Raw genomic sequence first — 15,270 nt, 5'->3', positions numbered from 1 at the left:
ACTACAAGGCTGTTAGCTTATAAGATGGAGAAGCTCTTGGAATCCAAACCTATTCCAACACAGCATGTTGCATTCCTGAGAACAGATGGCTGTACAACAGGACAGATGGGAAAGGGACGTATAGAGACAAAACACCAACACTTTTCTCTTATGACACATTCATTTTGCACACATAATGATATGCCAGACAGCTATTCAAATAAAGCAAAGGCAATTATCTCCTCATCAATCAATCCTCACTGACTTCATCTAGTGAAAAAAATAAGACTGGAAATTTAAATCAACTCTGTGGAAAAAAGTTTTCTTCACAATTCAACTTTTATTTGAGTTCTGACCTGAGTAGGCGCATCATGGCGTGCCGGGCAGCGTAGTGCAGTGGAGTGTTGTGCTGGTAGGACTCTCCGTATGTGGCGTTGGGATCCAGAGCCTCCTTGAACTGTGGGTTGCTCTCATAGAGCTGGCAGGCTAGCAGCTCGTCCCCGTTGATGAGAGCCTTACGGAACTTGGTCGCAGTGTTCCCCATGTCTTCGCCAGCTGTGGGTTCAAGCTCTCACCGAAGCACAGCCACCTTTTAACTCTTCCTCAAGCTGTTCAAGTCAAATAAGCCAGCATGTTGTATGTTCAGCATGCCCTAAAGGAGAGAACAGAAAATATTGTTGAATCCTATTGAGTCCAACAAGGCCAATAACTCAAAAATTACCATAAGCATACATCCTCAATGTTGCTCAAGCTTCTCTCCGACCAACACCGGTGTCAGCATCACCAGTGCGCTGAAATTTTGTTGATTCCCCCCCTTGTAGAACTGAACATAGTGCGCACAAAGCTCACACAGAGCGAAGGACAAGACTTCCTTTGGCATCACCAGGAACTTCCGCCTTCTTGTGCCAATGCTGCCCCTCCCACAGAGACCAGAATTCACAATAAAGCCCCATAGCTCCACATGGGGAATAACATGCGGCAAGTCAGCATTCTGCTTCCACCAGAACACCATATGGTCATGACGGTTTGGGCACCAAGAGGCTGATATGTACATGGTATCTACCTGATGCACAAATATGCAGAGAATTGCATCCTGGGTACAAAATGCATGTGCTATATGTGCTTCTCCACATATAGAAAATACTATCGCCAGAAACTAGTGTTATATTGTGTACTTCCTTGTCACAATGTTTTGAATCTTTTTACTGTCAGATTACAACCAAATTACAACCACATACTTAGTGGATTTTATATGATAAATCAACACAAACTAGTGCGTAAATGTCATTTGGAAGGATAATAACATATGTTTTTTAAGGGTTTTTTTGCATATCCATTCCTATTTGCATTGAAAACCCTAAATAAAAAAAATTGCAATCAACTTTCTTCTGAAATTACCGACATAAATAAAGGAAAACAGAGTCCACCAATGTAAAATTTGATTTCAGATGCATTGACATGAGAACCGGCAAAGCACCAATTTCTTGCTCTCCCCCACCGCCAAGCACATACAAACAGGATAAATGTAGCTCCCTGGGGTCACAGAACTTGAACTGCAGTTTCATCTGTCTACACTTCTCAGTGCTTTGGTGCTTGTTATCAGCAGGCAGAATGCTGGCTGGAAAGGCTCAGAAATTTGTTCTGATAGAGCGAATAGAGAGCTTGTGTGGAAATTATGGATGCCAGGAATGTTCATGTAAACTCTGTCCAGCATATTGGCAAGGGAGCTAAGTGCTAAGTGGAGTTTAGGGAAAACATTTGAGATAAGTGTAAACACACACACACACAAAAAAATCTTCATCAACAATAAAAATAACACTCAGTTGTTTGTCATGCGCCTATATTGATGACCTCACACAAGTCATGCCGCGTGTCATTCAGTTATCTGATTACAATCTTGTGCTTTGTATTTAAGCAACAGAGGGAGACGAGACAAGGCAAAGAAATGAGTGCATCTGCTTCACCAGTTACCTTCTTTACAGATAGAAAAACACTCCAGCTTGTTAATCAGAACTCGATCTGATTAACAAAACCTTCAGTCATTTTAACTACTTGAATTTCAAAAGCTACTATGCAGACATGGCACAAAAGGGAGTATCAGTTGTGAACTGGATTTTCAACAGAGGCATATCACCTGTTTATTTCAGCTGCCACAATGGAGAGTTAGATATCAACAGGTAACAGGAAGCTGAAGGTGCGACAGTAAAGTTGTTCTGCTTTATCTGTCAGAAGAGTCCATTTCTGTGTTTCGTGACACATGCTGGACTGAGAAATGTTTGGGAAATATCACATTTAAGATAAGGGTACCGACTTATACACACAGCCTGCTATTTAGAGTTTGCAATATTAACCTCACTAAAATAAGACGTTAAAGACAGTTTAAGGACTGGGTGCATTCATTAACAGTCACCAGGGAAGATTGAGTTCTCATCTTAAACAGAGAGCAAAGCATTTTTCAGTGATAGGATGTCAGAAATGGCCTATAAAGGGGATTGGATATACAGTTGGTAATTAATCATTGAAATTGATCATAATCTGCTGTTTTATTGACTTTTTGCATCGTTTCAAACTACTTTTTTTGCAACCAACACAATTTTGGTATGTTTTAATCAACCCTTTTACTGGAGTATTTTGGAACAAGACTTGCGGGGCATAGCCCAGTGGACGCACTGGTTTGGAAAATCATGCCTACTCAGTTCACATTTGCCCTCACTGGGACTCAAGTGGTATCTACCCACTGCTAGCTCTCACTGAGCCTCCAGATCTAATGTAAGTAATGATTCTTTATGACAGAAAGCCTTAAGTTAAAGCTCTTTTGTAGTTACAACATATGAATAACTGATGTAACGCTGGTGTTGAAATAATCTTGAAATAACAAATACCATATGATATCATGCTCGTTTCATCTTCAGGTTTCCAGAAAAGGGAGCGTTAGCTAGTTTTCTTCTCTCTTTTTGCTGTTGAGCTGTATTTGTGGATGTCCAATAACCTGTAGGATTTTATTGTCTCTGGAGGTCAGAGCTTTACAAACTGATAGCAAATCAGCAACAAAATCTCTGAGTATTTCAATTCCATTACGCACTTTAACTGTGAATATAACTGTAACAGATGAGGTCATCTGTTTACACCAATGGAGTATGAACATGCAAAGGTAATGTGCTTACAATTGAGGACAAAAATATGAATTGTCTAAACAGTGCTGCTGCTCTGGAGCACGTTAAGTGTCAAACGTGTCATGTGGGGACAGAGATCACACACGATCACAAGACAAAGCGGTCACTCTGCAGAGACAACACGTTGAGGAGACACAGACTTGATCATTTCATGAACAAAAAAACACACACACTTGAAGAGTCACTGTCCAGATGTATTACTAATTAATCCGTCTGACAATAGTTAACGACACTCCCCCCAAAACAGCGAAAACCAGCCACATCTAACAGCAACTATCTAAACAGCTCGCTTTCATTGCAAACATTAAATGCCAATTTGTCCGCTGAGCTTCAACTTCTCCCAGAACTCTTGCTGTGGGCCTTGTACCCTCTCGTGTCGTGTGGTGTTTACCATTTTCGCTAGCTCAAACTGTCAGCGTGTTATGTTGTCATAATGAAAAGCCCTCGATATTCGCTCTGTTGTGGTTACATTTCTGGCCAACAAAGACATTCGCCACTTACTGACCTTAGTCTAGTTTAGCTGCAGACCACTCCGATTGTTGTCGCCGCTGCTATTCATGGGAAAACACAACGAGTATTGTTAGCAATGTAGTATTCAAAACAAAAAAAACCCGTGATGCTAGCATCTGCGTGGACGAACGTCAGTGCACGCGCTAGCTGGGAAGCTAAGGCGCTACCGCCAATGCTAGCCAACTTGACGCTAACTAGAACAGTTGATAAACTCAGTAAACACAGTGTGACAAGTACTGCGACTTACACAGATGGTATTTCTCCCTACAGGAGACTTGACTTCGCGGAGCAGCTGCAGGTCACAACCGCCCAAAGGAAGCTTCTTGTCTAACGCAATCTCTGTGTAGAAACGCCGCTCAGAGGAGAGATGTAGCCCATTGCCAAATCCCCGTTCATTTTACTGGCTGACCATCGGGTTGCCAGGTTTCAGGATAACCCGGAAACAGGCACAGAGAGGATGTATTTGAAAAGTTATACCTCCAAGACAGTTACAGCTGACTTTTATATAAATATTTAATGTCATTTCGGTTCCATGGATAAGACTCAAGCACATTAGGACACGGGATTGTTGTATATATATATATATATATATATATATATATATACTTTTTTTTCTTTTTCCTTGTCAACAATAAACTAAGCACACAATATTTTAATAAAATAAGCAAAGCAGTTAGAGTTCTGTAGGCAAGGGATCTGTAAATCACTGCAGATTTCAAACGTAAAAAGGTTCTTGCAGGTTTGCAAGATTGCACAAAAATCACTTAACTATATTCCTAGATTTTTCAGGTAGATCTTCTTTTGTAGATTTTTTTTTGTGTGTGTGTGTGTCTTTTCAGCAATAAGAACCGGATATGCTTCATTCTTGCTTTATTTTGCCAAGTCTGCATTTTAGTAAAAACCACTAGGTGTTTTTTGTCTTATTTTGCTATTAAAAGAAATTAAATTTATAGCAAAAACTTTGATGAATATCCGTGTAGCACCTTACATTTCTCATTTTTAAGATTTTAAATTGTCTTTTTATGAAAGGTCTGACATTAATAGGAATTCTGTGCAAATGTTTTGTTAAATCTGCATCCACTCTTTTGCCAACCAAATTTAAGCCATTCTTGAATTGTCATGAAGGGCCGCCCAAAATTGTTCCGAGGGCCACAAATGGTCCCTGGGCTGCATTTTGGAGACCCGTGAACTGAATCATGGAATATACATTTCAATGCATTGTTAATATACCATCACAAATAATGTGCCTCCACTGCTCTTTTTCCTTTCATCCTGTTATAGCTGTGCTTATGTGTGGTGCCAAACTACGTACATGTCTATAACTTTGAAACAGCAGAAGAAGCAGTGTGGATGATGTCATTTTATTAAGGAAAATGTCAGTGGATATAACATGAAGCTCATGCCTTGAGACGCTGCTCTAAACTGTGAAATGAGTTTGCTTCACTATCAACTCTGGTCTTAGAAACCACTGTTGGTTACGTACCTTTATCAACCCCGTTTTTCCTTCCACTCAACTTTCCAAAGACATGCTTGGATGCAACACAATGTGAGCAGCCCACTTCTTTAACAATAACAATTTATGACTTACCCACACCTGTTACAGCTGTCAGAAAATGAATTTGTTTTAGGAATATTTTATTTGTTATTATTATTTTTTGCTAGGTGGGATCTATCATCAGAATTAACAAAAGTATAGTGCTTGAAATGTATCACTTTGTGTGCAGTAAATATGTCATATTTCACTTATTGAACTGAATTACCGAAATAAGTTCAATCTTCCATAAAATTGTTATTTATCTAGATATATCTGTGCTAACTGTATCACTTCATATGTTTATCAACCCTCAACACTACTGAATAAAGAGCCAAATCATAATCTCTGGCTTTACACCAAAGATCATTGTGGTGAGATTTAACAAAACTATAATCATAATGAATCTCTGTTCAGCATCTCAGTCTGTTATGACTGCAGCACACAATCAGCAATGGTGTTGTTGATCATAAATAAATAAATAAATAAATAAATAAATAAATAAAAAATAAAAAGTCCGACATACTGAATATGTAGGGTGAAGTCTACATATTCAGACTTTTTTTTTAATCTAGAGGATATTCACTGTTTGTTTTTTTTTTTTTCAATTTAGAGGAGATTCACAATATCATGGCAGACATTTTTGGTTTAGGAATGAAAATGTAACGTGGCGGCCTGTGTAATGACAAAATTACGCCACTAGAGTGCGACGCAGTCCACAAGACTATCAACCCCGTTTCGTGTGATGAAGTGCAGATGACCAATCGCGATGCCTCGGGGGCGTCATATACCTGTAAATTTATGAGCTTCATTCACGCTTAAATAGAAATGCGAAATGCGCACATTAACCCTTGATAGAGCATGAAAATAAACTCGGATTTAAACAGCTCTCCTATACACAAGTTTAATGCACAACAGAACACAAATGCCTTTTATTATCAAATATCCGAATTTTGAAGCAATATATAGCATAATATTCTCACATTTTAGCAGTGCACACATTTCATATAAACAGACCTTCAATAAATAATCTGAAAACACATAATCTGACTGCAAAGGTTGATGCTGTAATGTCTGCAACGAATAAGCAGTACATTTCTTTCTCTCTTCTCTTTTTTTTTAAGAAAATGGTTACATTAATCACATGCTTTAGTACAAAATTCCAAATGCACAAACTTTGTTGGGGCATTTGAAAATATTTAGTCCAGGAACAATTCAGGCCACTAAAAGATTGAATGACCTCATTTCTGGATGGTAAAGCTTATTCGTGTAGTCTGGTAAATTGTCCTACATGTGCTTGATCATTTTACTTAAACGACAAAGGAAATTAAATATTTCAGCCAAAACAAGATCAACAAAACAAAACAAACAAAAAAAAGCAAAATGTTAACTCCTTATTACTGTGGCAGATGAAAACCAAGCAAAATGAGGCCCCTTGTTTTTAAAGTTTGACAGGAAAAGAAATATGAAATTAGGGGTTTGTGTAAAAAGGATAGTAAGACATGCTTTTTGTTGGTGGGGGCTCTTTACTGTAGGGGCTACTGATGGTAGCAGCGGCCAACTCTTCACACTTGCCGTTTGCAGGTGAGTCTTCTGAGCTTGGACCGTTAAGAGACAAACGCCTTCGCTTGCATGCGATGGAAAATGAGTCAGCCTTGCTTGGAGAGAGAGCTGATGACTGAGTCTCTGTCCAGGAGCTGATCAGAGCTTCACTACCAGTCACCTCATCTTGCACCTGCGGTTTAACCTTTACCGACTCTTCTGGGAAACCGGCAGTAGGGCTGGGCCGGGGTGACCATGGCAGACTTGGAGGGACTTTTCTTTGGTAGGTTTGGTAGCCTGCTCTGGACCCCCACCCTGCTGACATTGTGGTGAAAGGAGAGTCTGGGTAGTAGCTGAGAGCATGGGTGGTCTGCATGGACAGCGATTTGATGCCATAAGGAAGGAGGGAGCTCGAGTACTCCCCCTCATACGGCGTCAAGTCGAGCTTGCTACTGGAGGCGCTGCTGTTCCCCCCCTGCTGCATAGAGGTGACAAACCACCTCTGCGACGCTCCGTCTTCTGTCTGAGGTGAGAGGAGGCTGCTGGTCTGCGGCACCGCTCTCTCACAGTTGTAGAAGCGGTTCTGGGGGAGGTTGTTGACGAACTGGTCCTGGAAGAGGGGCTGCATGGTGTACCGGGTGCCAGGCACAATCTGGTGGGCACGGGGAGAGTCAGTCGGAGAAGGGGTGAGGCGGTCATTCTCTGGAGCTGTGTACATTCTGGAAACAAATAATGATGAATTAAATATAATGTGTGTGTGTGTGTGTGTGTGTGTGTGTGTGTGTGTGTGTGTGTGTGTGTGTGTGTGTGTGTGTGTGTGTGTGTGTGTGTGTGTGTGTGTGTGTGTGTGTGTGTGTGTGTGCGTGTGTGTGTGGGCGTGTGCATGTGTGTGTGAGGGAAGGGAGGGGGAAGAATGCATACGATATGTGTTGCCAGATGCAATTATGTGACATGAATGCGATGTAAAAAATAAATTTAAAAAAATACTCACGAATCATAGTTATCTCTAAAACCTTTGGCAAAAGGATTGTGATCAATTTTCAACTGTGTGATCTAAAGAGAAGAAAAGCAAAAGAATTAGATGCAGGAATTCAGAATAAAAACAAAGATCATATCCTCTTTATATTTTTTGGTCAACATAAATGTCAAACATATACCCACAATGGTTAGAGTTAGGAAAGTATGGGACCCTCAACAGAATCGAAGCAGGGACATTCCAACAACAACAGCCTTTATGTTCAAATGTTATTCATCATTACATCTAAAATTATATTGTTTGCAACTGCAGCAAAACATCGGGCAAATATCACACTGACTGACTTTACAAACTATGTATCTTTGCATAGTTTAAATATTGAAAGCCCTTAGGATAGAGTGTCTAGGTTTAAGGGGTTTTTTTATTTTTATTTACAGAAATTCAGTTGTGTTTTCTAGAGTTCAGAGAAGAAATTATCTAACAAACTGTATCTTTCTCTCCAGTTGGTTCTTTCAGAGGAACATAGATAATTTGAGGGGGGACACAATATTTCCTTCTCAGTCATTGTTCAGTCGAAAAGCTGTTTTCTAGTTCTGAAAAGAAAATCTAATCACTAAAATCTTTAAATTGAACATTTTAAATAGTAAGGATTAGACATTTTGCTCTGCAAATATGTATATAATTAAATCTAAGCACTTAGTTTGGTTTTGCCTTAGAATAATAAATTACACACTCACAAAGTCCAATGAAACAAAAATCCTAAATTGCTAAATTATTAAATAAGTCATACTGTATTCCCTCTTTACCAAGTGAAAGTGAGAATAGTCCAGTGGAATAATAAAATGGCTTGTGTTCATATACTCACATCAGTGTTCTGGTAGGCAGTGACTGCTATGAACTGGTTTTCTGGAAAAGTGAAACACTGGGTCTTTACGTCACCGTTGTCCTCCACTCCATCTTCCGTCACTTCCACAATGTGCAGCCGGGGCTGGTATTTGTGAAGCGATTGGAGCACAATCATCTGTTTGTGGAACAAAAATGCAAATTAAAACACATAAAAACGAGCGAATCGATTTTTGAAAGTACTGTTCATTTGCTACCAAGACCCATGAATTTATTAGCTGTAATAATTTGATGACTTTAATTGGATATTGCTTTTGTGTTTGCCCAAAATCTGCACAAGAACAAATGTTAAACTCTAACTATCGTCAATTTTCCTATTAATAACACATTGTTTTCTATTTAAATCATTTTTGTCGATGAATAACAAAAACAAGTTATACACTTTGAACATTTAAAACAAAGATTCCGTGTAGGATGATTTCGTGTGAATTATTTAGACACATTGTCATAATTATATGTCAATATGTCTGGTAAACTTTTGCATTTGCGTTTTTTTACGGCGCATTATTACCTGCGACGTGTTGTGGTTGGTTCCCTTGTTATTGGTGAGTTTTAATTTGCTGAAGGAGATCTCCTGTCTCATCCAGTGGGCCCCGGTGTTAGGTGACTCAGGGTGGATGTAGACTTTGTTTCCTGATAATATTTACAACATGTGTATAGAACAAGCAGGAATGAATGCTTTAAAAATGTTTAATTCGCATTGTATTTATGTTTTCCTTATTTGTTTGCTTTAATCGAGGAGCCGAAATATATAAGGAAAATTTAAAAAGTTTTATTTTTTATTTTTTTTTATTTTTCCCCAGCCTGGTTCACCTTGGTTGTTGTTGTCCGCCTTCCCACATGTGACCCATTTGCCTCCCTGGAATCTCCAGTGGTTTGGATCTGCCAGCACCACCTCCACAAACACGTTATAATGCGCTGTCACATTCAAACCAGCGATGTTAAAACTGAGAAAGGGAAACATTCGCCTGGAAACACAAACCATCGTTCAGAAGCAAGGTAATTCTCACTGTAAAGTTTTTTCTTAAAAATGTACTTATTTGAGTTTCACCCCTGCCATCTAACCTGCCCTGCTTGGTGATAATCATCTCGGTCTGGTGCCGGTGAAACTTGACCCAAAGCGGCCTATTGCAAAGGTAAACCTGGGCCCTCATCCCGGGCCCGGTGCCCGGCAGGGCGACGCTGCTCAGAGCGGAACCCGAAGCGGTGTATGGATTGTAAATGCAGCCGAGGTTCTGCCCGTGTTGATAGGAGGCGCTGAAGTGGCTGCGCCCGGCGGCCGAGGAGGAATACCCCGCCGTTGGCAACACGGATCCCAGGTGGAGAGTCGACGAATACCTGGCTGCGCCGGACGAGGGGTACACGGCCCCGCTGGGGGTGTAGGGGATAAAGGAGCAAGGGTTCGCTGTTTCTGGGCTGTGCTTGGTAATCGTGGATGGGATGTAGAAGCGATCGGAGGGCATGCCGTGTTCCGGATACCTGTTGCCCGCCGGCTCATCTCCATCCACGGCGGGAGAGGCACGCTTCTCGTCCGCCGCGTCTTTTGCAGATGAGTACCCGCTGCTTTCTCCCTCACCGCCCAGCATGACTGCGCCTGTCGTCTCCCTCTCAGTGAGGATGCTTCGCAGCTTTGGTTTCTGCCTTGGATTTCCAGTGAAGACTGCGCTCTTAGGGGACGCGTTTTACCTCTAGAGTCAATGATTGTGCTCAAACTTCTTCAGGGGATCCACTGGAGTGTCCACTGTTAACGGAGACACAGAGACATTAAAGTTAAAGTCAGTTAAGAACAGACAAAGTGACATGAAAGGCCTGCACGTTTCCAGTTGTTAGACATCAGTAAAATAGTCGTAAATTAAGATGTCATTAGTGATGCCAAATGGAAACTGAAACTTGCATTTCTCTGAGAGCAGAAACTATAAAACAAATGACGTTTTCCTTTTTTTCTTTATTTTCCAGTACGACGTTAATCCTTAAAGAGGTTATAGAACTTCATATGACTTATTATAAAAGTTAGTAAAAATTTACTAAATGGTTATATTAAAAGTCCAGTCAAACAGCTCAGATAAAATCATATGATCGATCTTTTTTCAGATTGTGTAGTTTTTCAAGTATTCATTTGCTTCAGGACATCCCAGCCAATTTCTTGTAAATCATATGACAAACCCGAAATGGGATGCACAGATTTGAGCTGCAACCATGATTGAAAACGCGATCACGGTTCACGAAATTTGTGACACACTCACTTTCAGGAGTAAATTGCAATTCTGCAGACAGAAGACGTTTTTTTGTTTGTTTGGTTTTTTTTTTAAATAAAAATAAATAAATAAAAATACAAATGATTAGTGTTTTTTTGTCTGTTTTCAGAAACAAATGTTAAAGCGTATTTTGGTTAAAAATACGTTAACAGTTTTTAATATGCATACTTGGGTTAAGTCAGAAAAACCTCGGCCCGTTTTTTTGCTTTTCTTTGAAACAGAAACTCCTGTTTTTTAATGAATTTACATTCATTCACTTCTGATGCGCTCCTGCGTCCCAACGGGATTTCCGATAAGAAACGGGGAAATAGACAATTATTTTTCCGTTTGAAGAAACCTGTGATGCTTCCTGCATGAGACAGATCAGACACATGAAAGGAAAGCGACTAAATTCAAACGCATAGTGACAACATGGTAAAAAGCATGACGTTTTGCATTTTGTGACAACCTTTTAATATCTGTTCTGTTGTAAGTAACTTTATCTGCTGGAGGATTTAAGAAAAAAAAAATTCTACAAATGCAATTACATCTTTAAATTACAATATTTCTTTCAGCTGTAAAATTTTGAACTGAGTCAAAAATCTATTCAAAACTTACCAAGCAGTTGTTTCCTGATTGGAAGTCAACTTCAATAGTTCTAAAATAAAATATGTTACTCAAAAAGAAAAAAAAAAAAAAAAAACTTCGACGTGTCAAACGATCTGCCAAATTGAAACCACGCCAGAGAGTGCCATCATGTTGTGCGAAGAGCAGTGATGTGAAATTCACAATAAAGCCAAAGAGCCATGTAGAGGCGGGCGGATCGGAGGCGCAGTCGCCGCAGAACTCTCCTTGTGGCCATGACGCAGCGACGACAGCCTTTTATCACGTCTGATCACCAGGGGAGGGGCTGGGGATCCTCAGCATCGCTGCCACGGTGTGCGAGAGGGAGCCTGCATCCTCACCCAATGCATCACATTCATACAACAAGCATTAATCTATGCTTAATCATTTACCTCGAGATTTATTGCAGATTCCTGGTGAGTGGGACGTGGCCTAGATTAGTAGACTTTCATCTGGTATCAATTGCTTTATGAGAGCTTCATGGTTTTGAGCATTTTTTAAAACTTCTAATCCAAAAATCATATTTAGATAATAATAATAATAATAATAATAATAATAATAATAATAATAATAATAATAATAATAATAATAATAATAATAATAATAATAATAATAATAATAATAATAAAGACGTTGCAATTTTAGCCTGAACATAGTCAGTTTAGAGATTTTCACATGTGAACCTTCCCATTAGGTCAGTCACTGAATGTAAAGATCCTGTTGTTTCAGGTCAGATCAAATTTTGTGAATCATCAGGTAGAGGAGGACGTGCATATTAGGTGTTTTACTGACAAAAGCTGCAAGTAACGACAATAAAATCTACACATTTCATTGTCTTTTTACAACAAACTGTTCATTTTTCTGAAGAGAAAACTGGGACAGAGCTCTATAATCCCAGTAACACCAAAAGAAGGCATGTTTCTTTTCAGTTTGTCACAAAAGTGACAAGACTTCTCAGAACACTTTAGGTTTCCTATCAGCCTTTTCCTGCTTGACTGTTTTGTAGCGCTTTGCTTCAAAGGAAACCCAACTCCTTCTCTGAATTGGGCTGCATTGCTGTGTTAATGGCACACCTTTTAACCGCCTAAAGACCCCTGTCCTCTCCCAGCCCCAGACGATGCTCAGCCTCTGCTGTTTATTTGAAGGGGGATGTTTCCATGATAAAGGAGACGAGGGACTTAGTTGAGCAGGTCGCCACCTCTGAAATAAACACACCGCACATCAAACGAGACAAATCAAAACTAACCGAGCCGCAAGCAGTCTCTAGCTAATACGCTTCTGTGGATTGCACTGATAAAGCCAATGGGTTGCTTGATTTGTTTCAGAACTTCATGAATATGGAACTGGAATTCACAGAGCCTGCTGTGGGCATGCTTTTGGCGCAAAATCTGCTTTGAAGCAAAAGTGTTTTCAGCTGCTTGGTTGTTTCCTAACTTGACAATGTGAGTACTTTGTGAAAGTACTCACACCACTTGAACTTTTTCCCAATTTTCCTCATGTCACAACCTCAAACTTCTGTTAATTTTGATGGGATTTCGGGAGGTTTTCTGGAGAAACATATCGCATTGCAAATACATCTACACATCTAGATATTAAATGTTTGCCTTTTTTTTTTTTAAAGCTCAGTATGATCAGATGGAGAGAACCACATATACTATAAAGTCTTGCCATAGTTTCTGAATTGGATTTAGGAGTGGACTTTGGCTGAACCACATGAATGTTCTTTCATGCAAACCATTCTATTGTAGGTATGGGCGTAGGTTTAGAGTCATCGCAGTCTTTGCATCACTCTCAAATCTTTCGAAGCTTGAGAGGTTTTACTCCATTAGTATCCTCTATTTAGCTCAACCCTTACAACTCCAACTCGTTTCTCCCATCCCTTCTGAAAAATGGCATCTCCACAGCATGATGCTACCACCACCGATTTTTGCAACCTTGATTGTGTGTTCAGAGTAACATTGTTAGTTTTCTATCAGTCATTTCGTTTGGCATGTTGGCTACCAAAATCGACATTTTTTTGTCTCATCTGACTAAAGCATCTTCTTCCACATGTTAGCTTTCCTGCTTGCATCAAACTGCAAAATGGATTTCATACTGTATATCTGTCCATGTATCATTTTCCTTCCATCTCAATGTGCTACTTTACATACTCTATCAAAAAAAGAAAACAATCCAGAGAAGATAAGATTTTTGAGTCTACAGTAAAGGGGGAATAAAAAATTAATGATCTATGAGTGCTTTGTGTGGCATAAATCAGAATTATTTGTGCAACTTGCTGCGTTTATGTGTCCCAGATTCATGCTTAAGTCAAATCACTACACCAAATCACCCTGCTTACTTTTACTTTCTTTATTTCACAAACTATTAGTCTTACACATACGATGACATAGATGATGGTAAAGTATTAGTCAGAACCAAAAATACTCAGTGACACATGGCGTATCCTCTTTCACAAATCTCTTCATGGTTTCGCTAAAAGACATAAAGAGCAAAAAAAAAAAAACTTCTTTGTGGTTCAGATTCATTCAGATTTTCATTACCTGGATGAATCTTCAAAAGAGAGGGTTTGGACAGGTGCAGTTTCACAGGGCTTGTTTTTCTTTTTACTCAATCATGACAAGTGCTATAAAACCCCCAGATTGTCTTACAGTAGGATTCATATTTTAAGAGATTTGTTTATAAAGAAAGTTTACAGATGAAAAACAGGCATGATACACTACTGTTTGCATTATTACATTCATCCCGCTTAACTATTTTTATTTTTTTTATTATTAATATTTTCCACATGAAAACTTTTTTTTGGCCAATGTACAAAAAGCAACGTGGGGAAGAAGACAACACTGCCCACCAACTAGAACACACTTTTACTACAGTGAAACATGGTGACAGCAGCATCATGCTGTGGGGATGCTTTTCTTAAGCAAACAGGGAAGCAGAAATCCATGGAAATATGCTACAAAAGACTTGAAACTGGAACAGAGGTTCACTTGAATATATTTAAATGGTCCAGTCAAAGTTCAAAGCAACATCCTCCATCCAGTTTAACTTAGCTTAAGTTATCATAAAGGAGGGTAGCTGGTAAAAAAAAAAGTGTCAGTCTCTATATGTGTGAAGCTTGTTGAAACATAGCCCACAAGACTTGCAGTTGCAACTGCAGTGAAAGGTGACAGAACAAAGCATAGGGACAGAAGTGCTAAGCATAAGTGCTTGCCTCATTTTTCAGACTTTTATTTATACGATTCTTCACATCTGTGTTTTTCATCACATAGAAACCCACTAAAATTCACAGAGGTTTGTGGTAGTAAGATCTCCAGACGTAAACATTTCCTGCTCACATCTCGGTATGCGCGTCTGACCATTTAATGGCGTTTTATGTTTATTGGACGGACAGTTTGTTGAATGGTTTCCTCTGTCACTCTGTAACGCTCAATGAACAGCTTCCTCTAGCTGTGCCTGCTTTTTAGCACGTCTAAAGGGCTGTTTCTGCTGTTTCTGACATTCTGCCATCCCCTTACCCCTGCAGTGTCGGTGCCAGGCAGGAAGAAAAAAGCTGGTGACCTGGCCATTGCAGCCTTGCCATAGGCCGCTGCCACCCTGCGGGCAGCAGAAGGTTTGCTCGTCTGGAGCCCCGCCAGGAAACGAGCCGCCGCGCAGCTTGTGATGTCACGACAGACACGCCTTCTGGGTTGTGGAGTGGTGGAGGGGGCAGGGGGGTGCATGATTGGCAAAGGAGGACTTACCTTTTTCACCCCCTATAAAGATTTCCCCCCATAGCAGACCTGCATACTAAATAAATTC

The 15,270-nt window shown here is 39.8% G+C and overlaps 2 protein-coding genes across 5 annotated transcripts in view; both read right to left on the bottom strand.

Annotated features, from left to right (window-relative positions):
• The window catches only part of ankib1 (ankyrin repeat and IBR domain containing 1), a 37,406-nt gene extending 33,341 nt beyond the window's left edge, over positions 1-4,065 (bottom strand). Inside the window, exons 1-3 of one of the 4 annotated variants that reach the window (XM_023330252.1) lie at positions 3,910-4,065; positions 3,658-3,703; positions 336-631 (exon numbers count right to left, since the gene is read on the bottom strand). In XM_023330252.1, the coding sequence (XP_023186020.1) occupies positions 336-523 (188 nt within the window). In that variant the 5' untranslated portion in view covers positions 524-631; positions 3,658-3,703; positions 3,910-4,065. Of the gene's footprint in view, positions 1-335; positions 632-700; positions 894-3,657; positions 3,704-3,909 lie in introns of those variants that run through there. The other 3 variants (XM_023330250.1, XM_005810784.3, XM_023330251.1) reach the window with 3 other exon arrangements.
• A 2,031-nt stretch (positions 4,066-6,096) lies between these two features.
• eomes (eomesodermin) lies at positions 6,097-11,693 on the bottom strand. The gene is made up of 7 exons (XM_014473200.2): positions 11,467-11,693; positions 9,680-10,355; positions 9,428-9,582; positions 9,126-9,247; positions 8,577-8,732; positions 7,727-7,788; positions 6,097-7,454 (listed from the first exon to the last, which is right to left on the bottom strand). Exons 2-7 carry the CDS (start codon positions 10,198-10,200, stop codon positions 6,665-6,667), a joined length of 1,806 nt encoding a protein of 601 aa, XP_014328686.1. The 5' UTR covers positions 10,201-10,355; positions 11,467-11,693; the 3' UTR covers positions 6,097-6,664.
• Positions 11,694-15,270: the final 3,577 nt, after the last annotated feature.

The sequence above is a fragment of the Xiphophorus maculatus genome, chromosome 3 (genome assembly GCF_002775205.1).
Source record: "Xiphophorus maculatus strain JP 163 A chromosome 3, X_maculatus-5.0-male, whole genome shotgun sequence".
Taxonomy (NCBI): Eukaryota; Metazoa; Chordata; class Actinopteri; order Cyprinodontiformes; family Poeciliidae; genus Xiphophorus; species Xiphophorus maculatus.
The sequence above is the reverse complement of the archived record's forward strand: the minus strand, read 5'-3'. Positions and strand labels throughout refer to the sequence as shown.

What these genes read in the sequence shown, in the direction of transcription:
- eomes (XM_014473200.2), bottom strand. Translation starts at nt 10,200, where the DNA reads ATGCTGGGCGGTGAGGGAGAAAGCAGCGGGTACTCATCTGCAAAAGAC. An exon ending in ATTATCACCAAGCAGGGCAG is followed by an intron (nt 9,583 to 9,679) that starts GTTAGATGGCAG and finishes TTGTGTTTCCAG; the next exon opens with GCGAATGTTTCCCTTTCTCA. An exon ending in TTTAGAGATAACTATGATTC is followed by an intron (nt 7,455 to 7,726) that starts GTGAGTATTTTT and finishes ATTTGTTTCCAG; the next exon opens with AATGTACACAGCTCCAGAGA.